This window comes from Clytia hemisphaerica, unplaced genomic scaffold, assembly GCF_902728285.1.
Source record: "Clytia hemisphaerica strain Z4C2 unplaced genomic scaffold, Clytia hemisphaerica genome assembly, whole genome shotgun sequence".
Taxonomy (NCBI): domain Eukaryota; kingdom Metazoa; phylum Cnidaria; class Hydrozoa; order Leptothecata; family Clytiidae; genus Clytia; species Clytia hemisphaerica.
In genome coordinates, this window is record NW_027103417.1 from 880,976 (window position 1) to 899,973 (window position 18,998).

Consider the following 18,998-nt stretch of genomic DNA (forward strand, 5'->3'; position numbering starts at 1 on the left):
ATCGGATTTTTAATATTTAATAAATCCCGAAGAATCCAGTTGGCAAAAAACAGAGAATCTCTTTGCCGCCCTGTTTAAATTTGTTAAAATAAATCTAGTGAAATGCGTGACCTTAAAACTGGACTCAATTTTTGGCCCTCCGGGGTATTGGCTCTATCACCGTTTTCCACAACAAAAAAAGCCAGAAAAACAGCAGGTAAATTATAGCCAGTTTTCAATGCTTTTGCCCCTAAAATGTAGATATTATCAAAGTTTTGCCCCTGCCCTTGAAAAGTGAGCAATCTCTGCCCTCAAGATCTCGAAGATTTTTGCCATACTATGAAAACTGGCCTCCACTGATGTAAGTTACCCGCTTTTTTCACGATATTCAACATTTTTCGGTAAATTTTCCCTTTGTTTGTTTGAACTCGCACCCTGGAAATACTTGGGGGGCTAAATCACCTCAAGTTTCATCATGCACAGCTTTTCTTGAGGCACATCAGAAACTCAATCAAAATTTACCATATTGATGCTGAAAAAGAGTAACATATGTGCTGTTGTGTGTTTTAAATCTTCTTATTACGAAGCGAATGTACATGAGCGAAGCAGTTTTGCTATCGTGTGTGCGTACCTTTAACTTTCCATTCTTTCAACCATCTAAAAGGCAGGAGATGGGAAAAAACGTTTAGTATCTCCGAGTCGCGCGACAATGAATATTAGGGGGATAAAAAATGAAGGATATTCCAGGAAATGATAGAGAAAATTATCTCCACTATATTAAATTTGACGTATTCGAATTTGAAACTCCGTGTATGACTACATGGCTCGTATTCAATCGAGCTCCGAGCGAGAGAACAGTAGAGTGGCTTTTTTGAGACGGACAACGTTATTTTTAAAGACACGTCGCGGGAAAACATCCCTGCGGTGCTCTATTCTCCTTTAAGATCGGGGAACGTCGCCCATCTCGGAAGGGTATTGATGATTAGACCATACTGGTTTCTAGCCATCAAAACATTAAAGATGGCGGCAACAAAACATGGACAACAAATACTGCTCCTCGGTTATTTTTCTTCGATTTTCATGCTTCAAGAGTCGAATTGGATCATGTTTTTTGTCTGATTGGCACAAGAACTGGTGGATGATAAAGTTTTCTTATTATACCTCCCTGGATTTGATGTTTTGTTTCAATTCTGTTGGTTTGGAATGAGAGATGCATTTTCTTGAAAAAACACAGGACAAGTTTGCCAATTTTGACAACAAACTAACTTGAATTTTGCCTGTACATGTAAATGAATTGTAACAGGGCAAGTGACTGAACATTTTTGGAGAAATCTGACCATGTTGTGCCTGGAAATGAAACACTTGCAGCTTTAAAAAAGTCTGAAGTTCCTTGCCTTGGTTGGCTTCATTCATTTTGTTGTTTGGAAAAATTTGAACCTGGAGCAAAATTAACTACAGATTGAATTTTACTTGGTGCTTCTTCTACAACAATGACACTCGACTGGTAATTGAAACCTCTTTGAGGGGGAAATTATATACGGTGGTAGCAGCTTATTTCCAACTTTTGAAGCTGACAACCCACAGCCAGGCGGCCTGACTGATGGGTGATGAATAAATGTTATGTCAACCTCTGAAAAAGTAAGCTAATCGTAAAGACATTGAATATGGATGTAAACAATCGGAAATCACATTACATAACTTTTTAAATTAAAAGTTTTCATCGTAAACTTTGAAATTATCTTCCGTTTTGATTAAAATGTGGAAAACGTGTCGTGAAATATGAAATTATCTTTGAAGAATGGGTTTAAACTATGGAAAACTTTTGTAGCAAACCATGAACTTTTAATTTGCATACGTTAAAAATTTGGAAAACTTTTGTTGTGAGAACATGCAGCTTGCTGGAAAAAATTTGTTTTGCTATTTTTGATAACTTTTTAAAATCATTGAAATAGAACTTTAAAGATGACTTTTATGTACACAAACAGTATGAAGTAATCTTATGTATCAAGTACTAATGCACAAACATTTAATTACAACTGGGTGAGAATATCTACTGTAAGAAAACGACGTTTGATAGCTTGAACGGTCAACTTGCTTTTCTTTATGATGGTTCATATATATAGTACTTTATAAATGCGATAAACTTTTGCAAGAATTAAATTTCGCGGTTGGGCCAATCCCCAGAATTGAAACATTTCGCGGGGACTTAATTTCGCGGATGGCACTATTGTGTGACAATATTCGTAAAATTTTTTTGCCTGTACTGTCAAATCACATTGGTCGTTGAAATGCGTATTATTAGCACTTCTTTGATGCCAGTAAACATTCAAAAAGTATTTATTTAACATTTTTTGAGTTTTGTTTTGAAATATTTTGCTGATAAGGCCTACTCAAATTTTCAATGGGATTTAATTTTGCGGATTTTTGGGGATGACACCCAAATTTGTGAAATCTGCAAAATTTAATCTCCACAAAAGTTTATCGCATTTAAGTATATATTTTTGCGACCGGGTCAGAAAAAAAGTTTTGTCATTGAACCGGTTTCCGGTAACACTACACTTTTTTATTTTCGCCTGAGCTTAATAATTTTTTTTTTGACATGCATCTAAACATGGAAAACCTTTGTTGTCAACTATATATAATATTGTCTTCCACGTTTAAAATGTGAAAAACTTTTGTTGATTACAATTGCAATTTTTTACGTACTAATTGAAAATAAGGAAATAATTCCTGGTACAGTATAAATTTTTTTTTTCCTTTTTGATATCTTTTCTGAAAATAAGCCACCATCACTAATAACTGGTTTTTGCGCTGGTTTGCGTCGTTTTTAGGTTAAGAAATTAATTGATCGTTTGGTCGGCAGATAAAACGTCAGAAAAATTGGATTTTCAACTATGTGTCGGGCAGAAATCAAATCCAACGAAAATTTTGAATAAATAGCTACTGTATTGCAGTGTTCGGAAATTAAGAAAAATATTATCAGTCAGTTTGGACAGCGCGAACACTAGTTATTTGTGATTGTGGCCTTATACCAGACCCCCGCGCTCGATAGGATCGATCATCGGAACGGCTCGATGACGGATCGATATGTGATCGATGGATTACTTATCGATCCGGATAGGAGATCGATAGAGGATCGATACTCAAGATTTTTTTAAGCTTATGATTAGTTATCGATCTATCATCGATCTTTTATCGATCTTATCGCATAATCGATTTATAATCGATGACGAATCGATTAACGATCGATGACGAATCGATTAAATCGATTAACGATCGATGACGAATCGATTAACGATCGATGACGAATCGATTAACGATCGATGATGGGGAATCGATATACTCGATTGAAATACTAGCTCGATAATGGATCAACGAAGGATCGATACTCAAGACTTTTTAATGGCTGAATCTTCCATCGATCTCCTATCCGGATCGATAAGTAATCCATCGATCACATATCGATCCGTCATCGAGCCGTTCCGATGATCGATCCTATCGAGCGCGGGGGTCTGGCTTATAAAATGTTTTTATAACTTTTCAGAATGCTTTTGAAATGGAAAATGGCTTCTGAGAGTGGAGTTTTTTTCCTTTAGGGCATTCTTTCAGATTAAAACTTTTTTCCAAATATACAAGACATTTTTCCATCCTTGCAATCTGTTGAACTTAAGTATAATATGAAATTGCTTCTTGTTTTGAAAGTTTTTTTTTAAACATTTTTAGTTATTCCGTTTTTTTGAAAATATGAAATTTTCCTATTATTTTGGAACTAAATCTTTTGCTTGCAACTTGCGAATCGAGGTGGCTCTGGATCGCTTCGCAACTTTTTATACATATACGGCTTGTTTTAGTACCCATGCACTACTGCTTGGATAAATCCCTGCTGGTGATTTTGAAATTTAACATAGAAAAAATAATGTTATCATCAAACATAAACTCACCGGTATATGGTATAGCTGTGCTGAAGAAACTCAAATGATAAATGACTAGATTCGTCTATGTGATTGCCTGATTGCTCTTTTTCCTCGGCTCATCACTTTCATGAAAGTTGATTGTTTACATGGCCCACAACAATTCCATTTTCGTCTCGATTAGCAGAAAAACTAAATCCAGAGTATCGTCAAAAACTGATTGAACAGTAAGGACAAAATATTCCGGCTCGCAGATCAACCGGTATTAAAAAATAAGCGGAACAGCTGGAGGATGCAAACGGACAGTCTGCAAAGGGTCAGCAAATAGACAGAGGCAAGAAGGCATCAAAAATGAATTGTTTCCAGATTTTTCTTGGCTTTAGGCTAAAATTGGTAATGTCTTCAACTGTTTTTACAAGGGTTTGGTCTTTGTGAGTGTGAAGAGCGAGCTATCTATCGTATCTATTTTCTTTTCAAAATTTGGTCACGTGAGCACGAAAACGAAAGTAGTATTACTGTCATTACTAGTTCCAAACTGATCGAGCTTTGGACTTTTTCGGCTGGAAGTCTGGCGAGCACAAATACAAAATATATTTTTATATCACAACCTTTTGAGATTTTTCGAAGAAATTTTTGTAAACAAATAATTTTTCAAAACGGTGTTGTTACGGCTGCGGAAGGTTATTTTTAGCCTTCCGCAAGAGTATCCACGGCTATATAGACGATGTTAAAGATGCGGAAGGTTTTAAATTTCCTCAGAAAAATTCATCAAATCTTCCGCAAGAATAGCCATAAACGCCAGCCATCTTCCGCAAGAATAGCCATATATCGTCTCATGGCTAAAGTTGCGGAAGGCGATACTGCTAGATAGCAACCTTCCGCAAGAATAGCCATATATCGTCTCATGGCTAAAGTTGCGGAAGGTGATATTTGCTAGAGATGGCCATCTTCCGCAAGAATAGCCATATATCGTCTCATGGCTAAAGTTGCGGAAGGCGATACTGCTAGATAGCAACCTTCCGCAAGAATAGCCATATATCGTCGGCTAAAGTTGCGGATGGCTGCAAGTAGCCATAGGAGGCTACTACTGCTAGATATAGCAACCTTGCCAGATCACAAAGTTCGGAAGGCGGATACGCTAGATAAACCTTCTGCATATAGCCATATATCGTCTCTGGCTAAAGTTGCGGAAGGTGATATTTGCTAGAGATGGCCATCTTCCGCAGATAGCCCATATATCTCTCATGGCTAAGTTGCGGAAGGCGATACTGCTAGATAGCAACCTTCCGCAAGAATAGCCATATTCGTCTCATGGCTAAAGTTGCGGAAGGCGAATAGCAATATGCCGCAAGATACTCATGCTAAAGTTGGCGAAGGTGCTGCAAGAATAGCCATATATCGTCTCATGGCTAAAGTTGCGGAAGGTGATATGCTAGATGGCATCCTTCCGCAAGAATGCCATATATCGTCTCATGGCTAAAGTTGCGAAGGCGATACTGCATAGAATCAACCTTCCGCAAGAATAGCCATATATCGTCTCATGGCTAAAGTTGCGGAAGGCGATACTGCTAGATAGCAACCCTTCCGCAAGAATGCCATATATCGGTCTCATGGCTAAAGTTGCGGAAGGCGATACTGCTAGATAGCCACTTCCGCAAGAAATAGCCATATATCGTCTCATGGCTAAGTTGCGGAAGGCGATACTGCTAGTAGCAACCTTCCGCAAGTATAGCCATATATCGCTCATGGCTAAAAGTTGCGGAAGGCGATACTGCTAGATAGCAACCTTCTGCAAGAAAGCCATAATCGTCTCATGGCTAAAGTTGCGGAAGTTAATTTGCTAGAGATGGCCATCTTCCGCAAGAATAGCCTATATATCGTCCTCATGGCTAAAGTTGCGGAGGCGATACTGCTGATAGCAATCCGCAAGAATAGCCATATATCGTCTCATGGCTAAAGTTGCGGAAGGCGATACTGCTAGATAGCAACCTTCCGCAAGAATAGCCATATTTCGTCTCATGGCTAAAGTTGCGGAAGGCGATACTGCTAGATAGCAACCTTCTGCAAGAATAGCCATATATCGTCTCATGGCTAAAGTTGCGGAAGGTGATATTTGCCATCTTCAGCATAGATCGTCTCATGGCTAAGTGCGGAAGGCCTATACTGCTAGATAGCACCTTCCGCAAGAATAGCCTAATCGTCTCATGGCTAAAATTGCGGAAGGCTAGCTAGATAGCAACTGCAAGAATAGCCATCCTCATGGCTAAAGTGGCGGAAGGCGATACTGCTAGATAGCACCTTCCGCAAGAATAGCCATATATCTCATGGCTAAAGTTGCGGAAGGCGATACTGCTAGATAGCCAACCTTCCGCAAGATAGCCATATACGTCTCATGCTAAAGTTGCGGAAGGCGATACTGCTAGATAGCAACCTTCCGCAAGAATAGCCATATATCGTCTCATGGCTAAAGTTGCGGAAGGTGATATTTGCTAGAGATGGCCATCTTCCGCAAGAATAGCCATATATCGTCTCATGGCTAAAGTTCGAAGGCGATACTGCTAGATAGCACCTTCCGCAAGAATAGCATATATCGTCTCATGGCTAAGTTGCGGAAGGCGATACTGCTAATAGCAACCTTCTGCAAGATAGCCATATCGTCTCATGGCTAAAGTTCGGAAGGCGGATATGCTAGAGAGCCTCTTCCGCAAGAATAGCCATATATCGTCTCATGGCTAAAGTTGCGGAAGGCGATACTGCTAGATAGCAACCTTCCGCAAGAATAGCCATATATCGTCTCATGGCTAAAGTTGCGGAAGGCGATACTGCTAGATAGCAACCTTCCGCAAGAATAGCCATATATCGTCTCATGGCTAAAGTTGCGGAAGGCGATATGCTAGATAGCAACCTTCTGCAAGAATAAGCCATATATCGTCTCATGGCTAAAGTTGCGGAGGGTGATATTGCTAGAGATGCCATCTTCCCGCAAGAATAGCCATAATATCGTCTCATGGCTAAAGTTGCGGAAGCGATACTGTAGTAGCAATCTTCCGCAAAATAGCATATATAGTCTCATGGCTANACTAAGAAAGACCTTAAGATCTCAGGATCTAAAAACTCAAAAATGTTCTAACATAGCTGAGATGATAGCTTGGAAGCCACACTCAGCCTCTCCCAAATTGAATAACTTTCGAGTATTATTGTGATTATTTGTAGCCCATTTCGTTTCGGTGGGATGGGGACCAAGGGTAAGGCCTAAATGCCTGGAGCTGTTTTTCGTGTAGAGCCCTCTCCCCGGCCCCTCATCATACGCCATCACTCCAATTTTTTTGCTCTCATCATAATCACCAAAAACGATAAATAATTAAAAAAATATAGCGAAAATAGCCCCATGCATCATGCACCACATACATGCACACTTTAAAATAGGCCAAGTTTTCAGGGAACAAAAAGGATATTTAACCGAGCTGTATACTACGGTGTTAGACTATGCTATAGTCGAAGACAACTCAATATATAAGCTAGACGATCCTATCGTCGACACAAGATCACTAAAAAAGGGAATAGTTTAGGAGAGGCGTGATAAATTCGGGTGGAGTAAGCAGTGGCGGAGATGTTTACATTGTTCCAAAACTCTACCGCCACTTTTTTCCCGTATACCAACCTGACGCCCGAACTTTTTCCCGCGTTTACTGACCTTTAAACGGACGATAGCATCGTCTATATATAAGCCTAAAGCCGAAGAAAATTCTCAAAACGGGCTTTTTGAATGAGCAGTCGGCCGTCGAAACGAGCATCCTGCCGTTGAACCGATCATCCGGCCGTCGAAATGAGCATCCGGCCGTTGAACCAATCATCCGGCCGTCGACCTGATCATTCGGCCGCCGGAGCGAACAGGCGGAGCGAGCAAGCGGACTGATTGACATTTTGTCACGAAATCTGGTCTATAAAATAATTCAATTTCATGTCTAGTTAGATTAGACAAACGACAAAAATCAATAAAGATCAAAATTGGTACTGCATGATGCGTGGTCTGTAAAAGTTGGCATTTTACACCTCATTTCGACGGCCGGATGATCGGTTGGTTCGACGGCCGACTGCTCATTCTCTGGTTCAACGGCCGGATGCTTCTTACATCTTAGTGCGACACGGCCGGATGGTCATCCCGGATGCTTTATCGATTCGACGATTTTGAGCCTGACCCCCCCCCCCCCTGATACTGAACGGACGATAGCATCGTCTAACTATCACGTAACAAAAAAAGCCTATTACGCAAAAACCGCTCAGCCAGCGGGGCGTTTGATAACATTTAGAGGGCGTGTAATCATGCCATGGGCATGTGGGTGGACGCCCGATGTATAAGTTTGTCTCCACCCTCCGCCCTCTCTGTTATCGCCGAATTATCCGAATTATCAGGCTAGTTCACAAAAATTTCAATAATGCTCAGCGGCTAACTAAAATGTAAATAATTTTCGGTGTTGTTACAGCTGCGGAAGGTTATTTTTAGCCTTCCGCAAGAGTATCCACGGCTATATAAACGATGTTAAAGATGCGGAAGGTTTTAAATTTCCTCAGAAAAATTCATCAAATCTTCCGCAAGAATACTTCCGCAAGAATAGCCATATATCGTCTCATGGCTAAAGTTGCGGAAGGCGATACTGCTACATAGCCATCTTCCGCAAGAATAGCCATATATCGCCTCATGGCTAAAGTTGCGGAAGGTGATATTGCTAGAGATAGCCATCTTCCGCAAGAATAGCAATATATCGTCTCATGGCTAAAGTTGCGGAAGGCGATACTGCTACATAGCCATCTTCCGCAAGAATAGCCATATATCGTCTCATGGCTAAAGTTGCGGAAGGTGATATTGCTAGAGATAGCCATCTTCCGCAAGAATAGCCATATATCGTCTCATGGCTAAAGTTGCGGAAGGTGATATTGCTAGAGATAGCTATCTTCCGCAAGAATAGTAATATATCGTCTCATGGTTAAAGTTGCAGAAGGTGATATTGCTAGAGATAGCCATCTTCCGCAAGAATAGCCATATATCGTCTCATGGCTAAAGTTGCGGAAGGTGATATTGCTAGAGATAGCCATCTTCCGCAAGAATAGCCATATATCGTCTCATGGCTAAAGTTGCGGAAGGCGATACTGCTACATAGCCATCTTCCGCAAGAATAGCCATATATCGTCTCATGGCTAAAGTTGCGGAAGGTGATATTGCTAGAGATAGCCATCTTCCGCAAGAATAGCCATATATCGTCTCATGGCTAAAGTTGCGGAAGGTGATATTGCTAGAGATAGCCATCTTCCGCAAGAATAGCCATATATCGTCTCATGCTAAAAGTTGCGGAAGGCGATACTGCTACATAGCCATCTTCCGCAAGAATAGCCATATATCGCCTCATGGCTAAAGTTGCGGAAGGTGATATTGCTAGAGATAGCCATCTTCCGCAAGAATAGTAATATATCGTCTCATGGTTAAAGTTGCAGAAGGTGATATTGCTAGAGATAGCCATCTTCCGCAAGAATAGCCATATATCGTCTCATGGCTAAAGTTGCGGAAGGTGATATTGCTAGAGATAGCCATCTTCCGCAAGAATAGCCATATATCGTCTCATGGCTAAAGTTGCGGAAGGCGATACTGCTACATAGCCATCTTCCGCAAGAATAGCCATATATCGTCTCATGCTAAAGTGCTAAAGTTGCGCAATATAAAGTAAATACTGCTAAGAAAATAGCCATCTTCCGCACATGAATAAAGTTGCGGAAGATAGCCATATCTTCCGCAAAGTGGCAATAAAATCGTCATGGCTAAATAAAGGTGATATATGCTAGAGATAGCCATCTTCCGCAAGAATAGTAATATATCGTCTCATGGTTAAAGTTGCAGGAAGGTGATATTGCTAGAGATAGCCATCTTCCGCAAGAATAGCCATATATCGTCTCATGGCTAAAGTTGGCGGAAGGTGATATTGCTAGAGATAGCCATCTTCCGCAAGAATAGCCATATATCTCGTCTCATGGCTAAAGTTGCGGAAGGCGATACTGCTACATAGCCATCTTCCGCAAGAATAGCCATATATCGTCTCATGGCTAAAGTTGCGGAAGGTGATATTGCTAGAGATAGCCATCTTCCTCCGCAAGAATAGCCATATATCGTCTCATGGCTAAAGTTGCGGAAGGTGATATTGCTAGAGATAGCCATCTTCCGCAAGAATAGCCATATATCGTCTCATGGCTAAAGTTGCGGAAGGCGATACTGCTACATAGCCATCTTCCGCAAGAATAGCCATATATATCGTCTCATGGCTAAAGTTGCGGAAGGTGATATTGCTAGAGATAGCCATCTTCCGCAAGAATAGCCATATATCGTCTCATGGCTAAAGTTGCGGAAGGTGATATTGCTAGAGATAGCCATCTTCCGCAAGAATAGCCATATATCGTCTCATGGCTAAAGTTGCGGAAGGTGATATTGCTAGAGATAGCCATCTTCCGCAAGAATAGCCATATATCGTCTCATGGCTAAAGTTGCGGAAGGCGATAGCTAGCTAGCATAAGCCATCTTCCGCAAGAATAGCCATATATCGTCTCATGGCTAAAGTTGCGGAAGGTGATATTGCTAGAGATAGCCATCTTCCGCAAGAATAGCCATATATCGTCTCATGGCTAAAGTTGCGGAAGGTGATGTTGCTAGAGATAGCCATCTTCCGCAAGAATAGCAATATATCGTCTCATGGCTAAAGTTGCGGAAGGCCATACTGCTAGATAGCCATCTTCCGCAAGAATAGCAATATATCGTCTCATGGCTAAAGTTGCCGAAGGCCATACTGCTAGATAGGGATCTGAGAGGGGCCGGGCGGTGGGGTATGGTACGAAACACATCAGAAAGGCGGTTTCAATAACGTCATTATTAAAAAAGGCGATACACTTTTTTATAAGCAACTCCATTATTTGGGTTAGGCCTAGAGTTGCTAAAGATTTCTCGAAATCCAGCCCAGTTGAAAAGCACATTTTTGAATATTTTGACAATTTTTCAATTTTAAATGGACAGTAGAGGCATTTTTCGAATGTTATCAAGGCTCTCTTCTAAATTTGTGTCAAAGTTTTTTTTCATTGCTCCGGGCTGCTAAGCAAGTTGCCTATTTTTTGGACCATTTTGAGGCCTGAGCCCTGAGAAATGTGTAACTTCAATTATATTGATGCAATTAGCTCTAAAATGTGTGGATTGGATGAAGTTTTTTCTGTCGTTGACTATGCAGACGTCAGCAAAAAATAAAACATCTAACCAATTATTAACGTTGTGTAAGGGTGAGAAAATATATGGGAGGTACTAGCGACACCTATTCGGGTACGATTAATCTTTCTTATGTTTGTCTTTTAAATCAGCTAAAAATGTCAATATAAATATTAAAGTAAAAATAAAAATTTACAACTTTTCTTTTTAAAAGTAAAATAAAATTTACATTTTTCTCTTTGTTATAATTTTGGGATGTTAAAAACCTAAGAAAAACATAAGATTGGGCCTAAGCGTTTAAAGATGTGTAGACTCTTTAAATTGCTTACAAATCCGAGGGGCAAATCACAAAAGTACACAATTTTACAAATAAAAAATAAATCAGAAATAAATCATAAATAAAAAATAAATCAGATATAAATCAAAAATAAATCAGAAAAAATCAAATGATCAAGAAATCACAAATAAATCATAAATCCAACATAAATCATAAAAAAAAAAATCAGAAATCTGAAATAAGTCAAAAATAAATCACAAGTCAAGAAAAAATCAAAAGTGAATCAGAAAAAAATCAAATGTTCAAGAAGTCACAAATCAAAAAAATTGAATCTTAAATAAAAAATAAATCAAAATCCCGTACACCAAATTTGATTGATTTGCCCCTCGTATAAATCAACGTCAGACCAAAACCTGTGAACAGTTTAAAATTTATAACGTATTTTTTTTGTAGACACTGCATTGGAGTTGAGTTAATTCTGAAAATGACATCAGCTTTTAAAACCGTCCTCAGGTCTTTAATCTAATATAGATACGTCGATTTTTGTGTCAATCGAAAAAATCGGCGTGTGTAAACCACGCTTATCTCGAAGATAACGAATTTTTCGAATTAGGAAGATTTTGGCGAAATTTGTAGATACGGTTTTCGCAAAAATATATAATCACCACCTCACCAAAATTGCACCCTTCTAAAACTGCTGCAATATTGCCGTGGTTTTTCTAATTTAACGAACGCGTGGCAATAAATAATTATTTTGGAAACAAAGCGTCAAAAATTAGGTGAAATTAAATTTGACGCGCTAAATTGGAGGTAAAAATCCTCTGTTTACTCAGGAATTAAGTTCAATGCAATACAGCCTGAAGTCCCATAACTGCCATTTAGAGCCTTTGGAGCAAGTTATGAAAATATCCTTTTAGCCACAAAAAGATATTCATGATACTCCTATGATATCCAAAATATAGACCTCGATGTGAAAAGTCGATGATCTCAAAATGGAAAAAAATGGACTTCAGTCTGTCTTGCGTGGATACGGCGATATGATCGATAAATGAAAGTTAAGATTTAGAATTGTTCAAAGTAAACCCTGCCTTTTTCATAAAAGCCTCTTCTTGGGGTGTTACATTTACGTTGTCATCTATGATGATCTTCCCAATGGTCTTTCCGTACTTTGTAACACATTTTTTGTCAATGTGATAATGGACATCAGCTAAAACATAGTCTTTCTCATTGGTAGATGTCCAACTTTTGAACTTTTTTGGTCTTCTTTCTTTTCGTAGGGAAATTCTAAAGGCTTTCCGTTTATCTTGTTTGGGCAGGCTCCACACTTGGATATTTTGAGGTTTTTCCTTCGTTTCAATAACAGTTCCCCGGGTTTTAGTGTTACCTTCGGTGACTTTTTAATTTCCTGAAGAAAACGAGGAGGAGTAAATTTATAAATTTGTTTTGCTACCTTACTACCATGCCATGGTAATTTGTGTAGTTTAAATTGATTACGACACTACAAAAACGCAAGTTTGGGAAAAAAAGGTAAGAAACGACGTGAATTAATTTGAGTCTAAGATCCATCACTAGACTCCTGAAATTCGCGTCTTTGTGTCAATAATGATATCCTTGTAACCAATCGATGTCTAATACTTAAACATATGCGTACCACACTTTCATTTAAGGAAAGAGTCTGATGTTCAACTTTCATTGCAGATGTGTCGATCATGAAAAGTAAATCACCTTATCGCAATCATATGACATATCCTTGGTGGCTGTTGAGCCACTACCTAGGCAAAGGAGATGGAACCATCTTTCGGGGATGCAATTTTCACATTCAACCTGAAATCAATTGATTTGATAGATATCTTGAATATGATATGAATCGTATGACTGGTTACAACTTAGTACCAGCGTTCCGAGATCACATATTTTTGAAAATTTCAAGCATTATTTGAAAATGTTAGTCAAAATCTTGGTCAAAATAAAGACCGAATCCTCTCTTGTAACAAGTGTATGTTGAAAAATTGAAGGGGCCGTTCCCCGGGTGTAGTTCGAACGTTTTCTTACATAATACCGGAAATTATGTACCTTAGCAAAAGGTGAAAGACATCTCTATACAATAGTGAATACAGTCTATGTGAATATAGTCTATACAATAGTAATATACATACCCAATTTGTCATCTTTGGGACGTTCGAAAATTCACATTTGGGTGGGTCGCTTCTCCCCCATATCCGGCACAGTCGTGTGGTCCACGATCCATCACCTGTTGATAGATTGAATAAACAAGATAGGGGGTCAGCGGGATTTGGGTTCAGATAGGAGTCAATTTAGTTCTCGTAACTAAATAAAGATTTTTTTTTAAGCATTCTCGATATCTTTTTATTGACACTTTCTTTCTATACACAATTTTCCGTTTATTTATTGACACTAACTAATGCACTGATGATGATGGAAATATCGAAACATGCTTGAAAACTAAAAATCAAATGCTACTAAGTTACCCGACTATGTCTTTAAAAACTTTTTTTTTTCAGAAATATTACTGAATAAGGTTGGTCCAACAACATTAAAGGTGTTTAGAACGAATGGATCACAACATACCTCCCATGCGAAGAAGTTGTACGCCGATTTTTTCTCGGTAACTAGACACCTCCTTCAGCGAAAATTCTAGCGGTAATGTCCTCGTCATAAGAAATGATTCTAAAAACTAGAAAGTAACAATTTAAAAAATATTAAACTGTTATCAGCAGGTTATAATTTTCTTAGTTCCCCGACCATGGTTGTACTTTCAGCAGAAGTTTTTTTCTGGGCTGGGGTTGGTGTCAAGGAGCTTAAAGAGAAAATAAAAACATTTCATCCAAGCTACCTTCAAGCAGAAAACGCCACATGAGACACTATCCTCTTGTACTGCATGCTTGCTCCCGTATATCGTCCATGAAGAAGTAGCGTCAAAGTTTAAATTCATGGCTGATCTAAACAAAGTCACATTTGACGTAGTAATTATAGCCCATCGATTTTCTCGGCGCCTTTAATTTGTTTGTGATTTACTTGCACTATTTACCTTCTTTGTATTTTGAAACTCAAATTTTATTTTTAAAATGTATAGCGCTGCCTCCGAAAAATCTAATGAAACAGTGACGACGTTCTGGGACCGCTAGTTAAAAGTGTATTTATGATACCGGAGCTAATGTCAAATAGAAGATATTCTACAGCAGAAAGCCAAATATAGCCTAGAAACACAGCCCTTGCAAGGGAAACAAACGAAACCTACTGCCATGTCTTAAGGACATTCTGCATTACAGTTGTTCCTTCACCGAGAGGATTAGCCAGCCAGAGTTGCGTTTTCTTTGGAAAAATAATCTACAAATATAAAAGAACAGTCGCTCGTCAAGTTCGGAATTCAAGCATCGTATTCATTTTACCACCTAGGTAAAAATACACAATTCTTAGCAGTAAAGAAAGCTGTTGAAAATTGAGAAGTATTTCACTCTTTTACCGAATATTACTAGGGCGTGGAAAACCGGAAGAGCAATAATGGAATACAGGGAAAATGATCAAAATGCAGATTCTTACTAGTAGATTCCAATGATCATTCTTGTTGTAAATTCCGACCAAAAAGAGCGTGACGTAACGTACCATTTCCTCTGGAATGGGCCTAAAGAATATATCCTAGATTTCTCCACTAAAAAAGTCAAGCGGATAATAAAATATTTTGAAAAACCCTGAAAAGAATAAACAAAAGAACGAACAAAAATTCATGAGCAAAACTTGATCGCAACTCCAGAAACTCAAGGAAACCCGTTTTTCCCGGACATAATCAGCAGTTTTAGAAAGTATTGGGAATTGCTATAAACAAATATTTTGAGTGAAAATAAAAAAAAGTGAAGAAAAAGTCCAAATAAAATTTGAAATCTCAAGAAGATTTGACAATATCGTAAATATTTCCGACTGAAAATTATTTTGACAAATCTGGCTCTACTGTCACATTTTTGACAATTTTGCATATTTGTGCCAAAAATCGGAAAAAAACTAATGAACTAATCTTGAAAAAAGCTTTTCATGCAAAGTAAAATCGATGAAAAAAACACTATGCTAAGAAAATAACAAAGTAAACAAAAGCATATACTAACATCATGCACTAAAAGGTAGGAATGTTTTAAACTGTAAAGATTAAAACTGGTGGTTTCTTTATGAGTGAGGACTACTAGTCAAATCATTAAACGATTGTTCTAGAAGTAATCATTCATATAAATCATTAACCCCTCAGCCCCTCAGCTGATAAAATATTTAGAAATCAATTGTACTTTATAGGTGCTGAGCCCCTGGTGGTTTCTTTATGAGCGACGACTACTAGTCAAATCATTAAACGATTGTTCTAGAAGTAATCATTCATATAAATCATTAACCCCTCAGCTGATAAAATAATATTTAGAAATCAATTGTTGTACTTTATAGGTTCTGAGCCCTAGGTGGTTTCTTTATGAGTGACGACTACTAGTCAAATCATTAAACGATTTTTCTAGAAGTAATTATTCATATAAATCATCAACCCCTCAGCCCCACAGCTGATAAAATATTTAGAAATCAATTGTACTTTATAGGTGCTGAGCCCCTGGTGGTTTCTTTATGAGCGACGACTACTAGTCAAATCATTAAACGATTTTTCTAGAAGTAATTATTCATATAAATCATCAACCCCTCAGCCCCTCAGCTGATAAAATATTTAGAAATCAATTGTACTTTATAGGTGCTGAGCCCCTGGTGGTTTCTTTATGAGCGACGACTACTAGTCAAATCATTAAACGATTTTTCTAGAAGTAATTATTCATATAAATCATTAACCCCTCAGCTGATTATTTCTGTTATTTTAAAGCCTTTCTCTGCTGAGTTAACAGTTTAACAGGTTAAACTTTGTGATGGACATTATTTCAATTCCAAATTTTAAGCGCAAAATTTTGCCTTGAGATCCAGGGTGACTGCTGTTTTCATTACAACCATTCAAAAGCCAAAACTAATAAACTATTGCAATATAATTTGAAATCTACACAAATCTTCCAAAGCCACCAAACAAAGTTATACTCTTAATGACAAGAGAAAAAATAGTGCCACTATGTTAAAAACACTAAATTAGTGAAAAATCGTACAAAATATTTCATGAGAAGGCTTAATTAAATCAAGCTGGCATTTAATTTTGCAAAGCGGGTTAAAGAAATATTTCCAGGAAATTGATTTGGCAAAATCTACCAAAACTTCCTTACGCCAGGGAACTTGGAAAAAACATTATGAACCACCTCTCTGGATCTGTCACTCTTATTAATTTGATGAGTCATATTGTTTAGGCTTTATATACTACAAGGTGCATACAATTTATGTCCACTTACCAAACTCTTCTTTTAAAATTTTTATAACTTCTTCCAGATCATTTCTACTATTCTGGTGTTCTTTCTTTGTCTGGTAGGCCAAGTTGTGAACATCTCGCATTGTCACAACTTTTCCAGATTCCCTAGACATCTGAAGCCTCACGATCTTTTTGTTTGCTTTGGCTTTAAGCCGGTCAGCAGCTTTCTTTTTGACATCCTTAGGCACTTTTCTCTGGCTGGTATAATGTCGGAACAGGTTCTTGATTAAACAGATTAAGAATAAATTAAGAGTAAATCTATTCAAAAATGTTTCATTTCCAGTTAAAATATATACATAGGTGAAGCCAAATTAATTTGTTGTTTCACGGGCCAAGGTTCTCAAAAGAGTGGGGCCGGTCAGACAGCAAAAAAAATAAAGAAAGGTAGAATTCAATCATTAAAGTTCGTAGATAAGCAACAAAATTCACTATCTAGTCAAAAATACAAAAAAAAAATGGAAGACATAAAATTAAGGAATCGGTGAATAAAAATTGAGAAGTTAACCCAAGTATAAATAGTCATCGACAACAATCAAAATGAAAAAACTGCTTGAAATCAATTTTATTTTTTCCATTTTTTTTCCAATTTCTATTTTTCAAATTTTATACTTCTTGTATCATGTTCACAAGCTGATCGTTAGCTTACTAGTTCAAAACGTTCAAAAATTTTGTAAAAATCTTACTTTATCAAGCTGATGATTGTGCTCATCTTTAATTGATTTCACAACCAGTGTCTGAGCATCTTCATCAGCACCAAACTTTATGATAAACGGGCATTCCTTCTTGAATGTTCTTTCATGAAATTTGAAATAAGAAAAGGCTATAGACAAAGTAAGAATATAGCACACACAATTGTCAAAAACAGTCAAAACATCATCATCAAGCCTCCATTGGGAACCAAAGTCTCCAAAAATATTTTTTTGGCGTCCCCATTTTGAAATGATAAGTTAAGTTAGTCCTGTCACAATTGTACAATCACAATCCCTTAAAATAGAAAGCTAACTACTCTCAGGTACCTAATAGCCGTCCCCCCGCTAATTAATTTTTCAAAAATTTTCCACCCGGACATTCTTATTCCAAACCCCTGCTTATTAATTTTTGGGAAAATGTTTTTGAAAGTTCTCTTTTTTGTCTTGATTCTGCTGTATTAGCCTCCTTTTCAAACATTTTCCACCCAGGATATTTTTATTCCAACCCCCCCCCCCGCTTATTAAATTTTGAGATATTTTCCAACCCCCCTGCTTATTCCAACCCCCCCGGCTATTAGGTACCCGAGAGTAGTTTTTCTAGAGGGGGACTTTTCAGGTCTATGCCTTTGTTGTTTTACCTTGTATTAGTTTTAAGGAGGAATGTAATAATTGTTTTATTATTATTATTTGCAAATATTTCAAATCAATAAAAGTTTTCCATTTCAAAAAAAATCTTTACACTTACTTAGTCTTTCTTTTGCCTGTGCTTCTTGATGAACATTTTCCACCCTCAACACAGCGATAATTTAGTTCATAATAACGTAGATCTGAGTTAATATTTTTGTCTGTTGTAATAGATTTTCTTTTAACAGCATTTTCCAACGATCTAGTGTTAACTTTATACAGCTCGGTTGCATTCTCTTCTTTATATATTTTTAGCTTTCTTTCAAGCTCTTCAAATGAAGAAAATCTTTCTCCAACTTCAAATTTACAGGACATTTCAAATCATTGTTTTTCTGAAATATAATGTTATATTATAATGTTTGCTTTTCAAACACTGCTAGGCCCATCTGTACAATCCTTTTTCCAACTATAGGAGGATATTTTGGCAAATTGAATCGATGAGACCTTCCCCACTGGAAAAATACTCTAAAACCGAATATTATCAGCTAAAAATAATACATTCATTCCCTTTGAATTTCTGTCCAACTATCTTCTATCAGGAGATTTGGGTGGCAGAACAGATGTATGCATTTCATCCTTATTGAGACTCGTTAGCACTGTATACTGCACCCTGGCTAGGCAGATCTAATTGCCCAGCATCTCGCGCCATAAAACTAATTGTGGCGCAAACTGAAAGAAGAAGTGGACAAGTTTTCTGAAATAAAAAATTGAAACAAATTCTTGAATTTAGCCCTCATTTCTATTGGTATCTATAAAATCACTTACGGTTTTAAGACCTTTTTTGGAAGAAAAAAAATCAAAACTTCTCAATTTTTTCTCCATCTGTGTATTTTTCAAG

General features: G+C 37.7%; 1 protein-coding gene and 1 long non-coding RNA gene across 2 annotated transcripts; both read right to left on the minus strand.

Annotated features, from left to right (window-relative positions):
• Positions 1-12,608: 12,608 nt before the first annotated feature.
• LOC136797637 (uncharacterized) lies at positions 12,609-15,028 on the minus strand. The gene is made up of 7 exons (XM_067054223.1): positions 14,963-15,028; positions 14,661-14,749; positions 14,256-14,361; positions 13,991-14,096; positions 13,558-13,652; positions 13,127-13,225; positions 12,609-12,806 (listed from the first exon to the last, which is right to left on the minus strand). The coding sequence occupies exons 1-7, from the start codon at positions 15,026-15,028 to the stop codon at positions 12,609-12,611; spliced, it is 759 nt and encodes a 252-aa protein (XP_066910324.1).
• A 1,575-nt stretch (positions 15,029-16,603) lies between these two features.
• Positions 16,604-18,470, minus strand: LOC136797624 (uncharacterized). The gene is made up of 3 exons (XR_010845277.1): positions 18,222-18,470; positions 17,471-17,579; positions 16,604-17,008 (listed from the first exon to the last, which is right to left on the minus strand). It is a non-coding gene; the product is annotated as an uncharacterized lncRNA (long non-coding RNA).
• Between the last annotated feature and the right edge of the window lie 528 nt (positions 18,471-18,998).

Bases quoted from the DNA above. Each gene is read 5' to 3' on its own strand.
- LOC136797637 (XM_067054223.1), bottom strand. From the start codon at position 15,028: ATGGTACGTTACGTCACGCTCTTTTTGGTCGGAATTTACAACAAGAAT. The intron at 14,362-14,660 runs GTAGGTTTCGTT...GACTTTGTTTAG, and splicing joins AATGTCCTTAAGACATGGCA to ATCAGCCATGAATTTAAACT. The intron at 12,807-13,126 runs GTGATTTACTTT...CGTTTTCTTCAG, and splicing joins TGTCATATGATTGCGATAAG to GAAATTAAAAAGTCACCGAA.